Source organism: Vicia villosa, linkage group LG4 (genome assembly GCF_029867415.1).
Source record: "Vicia villosa cultivar HV-30 ecotype Madison, WI linkage group LG4, Vvil1.0, whole genome shotgun sequence".
NCBI classification, from domain to species: domain Eukaryota; kingdom Viridiplantae; phylum Streptophyta; class Magnoliopsida; order Fabales; family Fabaceae; genus Vicia; species Vicia villosa.
This window is the reverse complement of record NC_081183.1, coordinates 193913036-193918909: the sequence shown is the minus strand read 5'-3', so window position 1 is coordinate 193918909 and position 5874 is coordinate 193913036. Positions and strand designations below refer to the sequence as shown.

General features: G+C 41.4%; 1 protein-coding gene across 1 annotated transcript; it reads left to right on the top strand.

The window, feature by feature from the left end:
- The first annotated feature begins 261 nt into the window (after positions 1-261).
- LOC131598620 (uncharacterized) lies at positions 262-5580 on the top strand. The gene has a single exon (XM_058871203.1). It carries the CDS (start codon positions 262-264, stop codon positions 5578-5580), a length of 5319 nt encoding a protein of 1772 aa, XP_058727186.1.
- Positions 5581-5874: the final 294 nt, after the last annotated feature.

Below are 5874 nucleotides of genomic sequence, written 5' to 3'. Positions count from 1 at the left end.
CCCGTGTGGCTAAAAGACTTTATTTTAAAACAATAAGGTGCAACTAGTAATATTTTAGTTTATGTTTTGTTGTTTTTAGATTATGGCTGGCCCATGGCCCTTTTAGGAATATAAACCCTACTATTTATATTGTATTCTGCAGCAGCCATTAGTAAGAAGAAAAGTTGATTTTATCTTATTGTCTTTTAATGCTTTCTAGATCTAGGGTTATTGAACACATATCTATCATTGGTGCTTTCCTTTACCTTCTCAAGACCTCTCATGGCTCCTCCAAAACCTCCAAACCCCTCTTCTAAAGAGATTTTAGAAGAAGCTTTACAAATGTCCTCATTACACTTAAACAATGCTATGGCTGAAACACAAGAGCAAATGGATGTAAGATTTGCTCAAGTTCATGAAGATATTGCCAAACAAGTGGGTCAGCTGCATACAAGGTTAGAGAATGACAAAATTGAAGAAGAATCAAAATACCAAGCTCTTATGGCAGCTCTGCAGAAAATTTCCATTCAAAAAGAACCCCAAACTGCTGTCCATACCCATTCTGCACATGCTGGTGGCAGCACATCAGGTATACAACCCTCTTCTTTATCTTTTGGGTCACCTACTTTAACCCATGTGAGCACACCCACCCAATCACCCATTAATCACACTGCTACACCTAATCATTCTGCAGTTCGGCCAACCGCAGCCCACACATTCGCACCCACTCAGCCAACAATTTCTATACACCCCCATTCACACGTTTTACACCCCCCTTTCGTCCCTTATCCTCCATACACCCCCCAATCTGTTTTTGCCCCTTTTTCCCAACCAGATCCATATCATAACCTAGCCCACATACCACCCTTGCCACCTATTCGCTCACCCAAGCTGGACCTACCCCTTTTCGATGGATCTAACCCTTTAGAATGGTTATTTCAGGCTGATCAGTTTTTTAGCTTTTATAATCTACCACCCGAAAATCGTTTGTCTCTAATTTCTTTTTATATGAAGGGAGATGCATTAGGCTGGTTTAAGTGGATGCATCATAATCACTTGTTAACAGATTGGTTATCTTTCACAAGAGCTTTAGAATTACGTTTTGGTCCTTCTACTTTTGAGAACCATCAAGCTGAATTATTTAAATTAAAGCAAACAGGATCTGTTATGGAGTACCAAACGAAATTTGAACAGCTTGGCAATCAAGTGGTGGGACTGCCACCTTTGGCAATTCTAAATTGTTTTATCTCAGGTTTAAACATAGACATTCAGCATGAATTAGCTATCCTAAAACCCACATCTATATCCCAAGCCATTGGACTTGCCAAATTAATCGAGTCTAAACTCAAAGAAACCAAACAAAAGTTCATTAAACCCTTCTCTTCAAACTACCAAAAACCAACACCTACCAACCCAAACACCCAGAATTTTAAACCACAAACACCTTCAACCCAACCCAACCCTAACCTTCAAAATAACTCCAACTCACAACAGCCCAGATTTCCTATACGCAAACTAACCCAAGCCCAACTACAAGAACGACGAGCCCAAGGCCTTTGTTTTAATTGTGATGAGAAATTCATCACGGGTCATAAATGCTCTACAAACAGATTTTTCATACTCTTGGCTGAGGAAGAGGGAGTGATGGTTGAACCAGAAAATGAAAACATGGAAGAACATTCAATGGAGGCAGAATTTAAGGATACTTATTTTCAGCTATCCCCCCAAGCTTTAACCGGTCACTATCACCCACAAACACTAAAATTCAAAGGCAAAATCCAAGGGTTATCGGTGATGGTTTTGGTTGACACGGGTAGCACTCATAACATTATGCAGCCTAGAATTGCTCATCACCTAAATTTACATACAACCCCAATCAACCAATTTTCTGTTATGGTGGGAAACGGATCTCATCTCCAATGTGAGGGAATTTGCAACAATGTTCAAATCTTCCTTCAAAACAAACCTTTTACCCTTCCATTCTATTTGTTACCTATTGAGGGTGCGGATATCGTTCTAGGTATGGCTTGGCTTCGAACCCTTGGACCCATTCAAGCTGATTTTTCAATTCCTTCCCTCACCTTTCAACATCAGAATACCCCACTAACCCTCACCGGCGACCCCAGCTCAACACCCACAAATACAACTTTCCACCAACTCCGCCAACTTATTCACACCGATGCCATTGCCTCTTTTCACCTATTACTCATGGAACCCATCCAACAACCCCCCCAAACAAACGAACCCAATATTTCAACTCCATCTAACCAAAACCCTTTACCACTCCCACTCACCACCCTTTTGACAAAATTTCAATCTATTTTCCAACAACCAAAAGGCTTACCACCATCTAGACCGCATGACCATCATATAACCCTTCTCCCAAATACACCACCCATCAATGTGAAACCTTACCGTTACCCACACACAAAAAAAGACACCATGACCAAAATGATTCAAGAAATGCTCCAAGAAGGTACCATCAGACCTAGCACTAGCCCCTTCTCATCCCCTGTTTTATTAGTCAAAAAGAAAGACGGGACTTGGCAATTTTGTGTTGATTATAGAGCATTGAATGCTGTGACTGTAAAGGACAGATTTCCCATACCCACTATTGATGAGCTTTTAGACGAACTTAATTCAGCCACAATTTTTTCCAAGATAGATTTGTGTTCAGGATACCATCAGATCAGATTAGCATCAGAAGACACGTATAAAACAGCTTTTCGAACTTTTGATGGGCATTATGAATTTCTTGTAATGCCCTTTGGCCTAACAAATGGGCCTTCTACTTTCCAATCGGCTATGAATGACTTACTCCGCCCCTACTTAAGAAAATTTGTACTTGTTTTCTTTGATGATATTTTAATTTACAGTCCTAATTTTGAAGATCATCTAACACATTTGCAGGTTATTTTTGAGTTATTGGCTAAGCAAGCTTTTTTTGTGAAGTTATCTAAGTGTGTTTTTGCCGCAGTTCAAATTGAGTACCTAGGACACATCATTTCAGCCGGCGGTGTTGCACCGGATTCAAACAAAATTAAAGCCATTGTTGATTGGCCAGCACCACGTTCACTCTCGACACTCCGCGGCTTTTTAGGTCTCACCGGTTTTTATCGACGATTTGTCAAAAATTACGCCACACTCGCCGCTCCCCTCACCGACTTGTTACGTTCCACTAAATTTACATGGAGTACAGAGGCTGCTCATGCCTTTACAGAGCTAAAACAGAAAATGACAACCATGCCGGTATTAACACTGCCGGACTTTACAAAGGAATTTACAATAGAGACTGATGCTTCTGGCGTCGCCATTGGCGCTGTTCTATCCCAGGAAGGCCATCCAATTGCGTATTTCAGCAAGAAACTTTGCCCACGCATGCAAGCTTCATCGGTCTATGTAAGGGAAATGTTCGCCATCACGGAGTCAGTCAAGAAGTGGCGGCAGTATCTCTTAGGTCAACGGTTTCACATCTACACGGATCAAAAGAGTTTAAGAGATATGTTATTACAACGCATACAAACTCCAGAACAAGAAAAATGGACGGCTAAGTTACAAGGATTTGATTTTGAGATTTCATACAAACCTGGAAGATCGAATCTTGTTGCAGATGCCTTAAGTCGTAAACTGGAACCAGCAACACCAGTCCTACTTGTCCTGTCTTCACCTTTGCCAGATTTACTCCAGACCTTGAAACAGTTTTATACACAAGACAGTGTGGGTCAGAATTTGATGCAGTTAGCAATAGCAGAGAAAAAGAACTCAGCATTCAAGGTGAACCAAGGATTATTGTATTACAATAACAGAATTTTCATACCGGAAATAGATGATTTAAGACTTCAGCTCATGAAGGAATACCACCAGACACCAACTGCAGGTCATTCAGGCGTGAAGGCTACGTTGGCCAGATTAAGGGCATCATTTTGTTGGCCAGGTGTGTACCTCAATGTGAAAGAAATGGTTAAAAACTGTTCAACATGTCAACATAATAAATATGATACTCAGAAAAAGAAGGGTTTGCTCCAACCATTACCAATTCCGAAACAAGTTTGGGAAGAAATAACTATGGACTTTATAACAAACTTACCTAGTTCATGTGGCCACACAACGATCTGGGTAATTTGTGACCGTTTGACGAAGTACGTTCATTTTCTCCCACTGCCAACTCACTTCTCCGCAAAAGATCTGGCAAATAGATTCACAGTGGAAGTCTTTCGCCTCCATGGCAGCCCAAAGACTATAGTTTCAGATCGTGATCCCCTGTTCCTAAGTAAATTTTGGAAGGAGTTTTTCAGGAACCATGGAACGACTCTGCAATACAGTACCTCATATCATCCAGAGACCGACGGACAAACGGAAGTAGTAAATCGTTCATTAGAAACGTACCTACGCTGTTTTGTGGGAGATCACCCTCGCACTTGGCATAAATTTCTTCATTTGGCAGAATATTGGTTCAACACTTCAGTTCATTCAGCTATCAACATGACTCCTTTTAAGGCCCTTTACGGTAGAGATCATCCGGGCATCATGGACTATGTTCAGAGTTCTGTTTCAGACTCCACACTTGACGAAGCTCTACATCAACAACAGCAGATTTTAACGCAGTTAAAAGACCATTTACGGAAGAGCAGAGCAACGATGGAGAAACAGGCTAATAAAAAGAGACAGGATGTTACCTTTACGGAAGGAGATTTCGTTTTGATGAAGCTTCAACCGTATCGGCAGCAAACAGTCCACCGCCGTCAGTCTCAGAAGTTATCTCAAAGGTACTTTGGCCCTTTTCGTATCATCAAACGCACCGGGAATGTTACATATTTACTCGATCTACCGTCATCTTCCCGGATTCATCCCATCGTCCACGTGTCACTACTGAAAGCATATCACGGAAAACCACCGTCAATGGGTTTTCAACCAAGTTCTCCGCCGGATCTCATCACTTTCGAAGCAGAAGGTTCACCTGTTTCACGAACCGGAACCACTTCTGGGCTTAGAGAGAAAGAAAAAGGACCTAGTTTGACTGAAGAAAATAAGAAGAGTTTGTGTGATGGAACTAGTTTGAACTCGGTGGAAAAATATCAAATGCAGGAGCAAATGGGTTTAAGTGGTAAACAAAGGGTACTTATCACTTCAGATACTTTGGCAAGTACACATTCCGGTTATGACAAATCTACCCCTGGAAGTCCCAACGTCTCTCTCCCTTTGTCCAATACAGCCAGCTGTTTGGTACCTGCACCCAGCTGTAACGCGCATGCGCGTGTTCCCCAAGGTTGTCCCACTGCTCGAGATAGTCCCACTTTTTCCAACAAGCAATCTCAGCCCTTGCTTCAGATTCGCCCTTATCCCTTGGAGATTTCCCACGCCCCAATGTTATCTCCTCATGTGACCACCGATTTTCCCTTCAGTAGATGCCCAATTCAAAATTCTGGGCCCACGGTTGTTCGTTCCAGCCCACACACAAATGTTGTGTATCCTAACCAAACATCTTTGAACCTTGAGGACAAGGTTCCTTATGGGCCCCAGAGTAATGTTATGAAGAAAACAAAGCCCAAGAGAATTATGAAACAGCCCGTGTGGCTAAAAGACTTTATTTTAAAACAATAAGGTGCAACTAGTAATATTTTAGTTTATGTTTTGTTGTTTTTAGATTATGGCTGGCCCATGGCCCTTTTAGGAATATAAACCCTACTATTTATATTGTATTCTGCAGCAGCCATTAGTAAGAAGAAAAGTTGATTTTATCTTATTGTCTTTTAATGCTTTCTAGATCTAGGGTTATTGAACACATATCTATCAAAATATGATTTTGTTTCTTTCTCATGGAGGCCAAGGAGCTTCTAAGACGATGGCGCCTACATTAGGGTTTGCGATGGGTTGATGGAGAAAACGTTTTTTTTT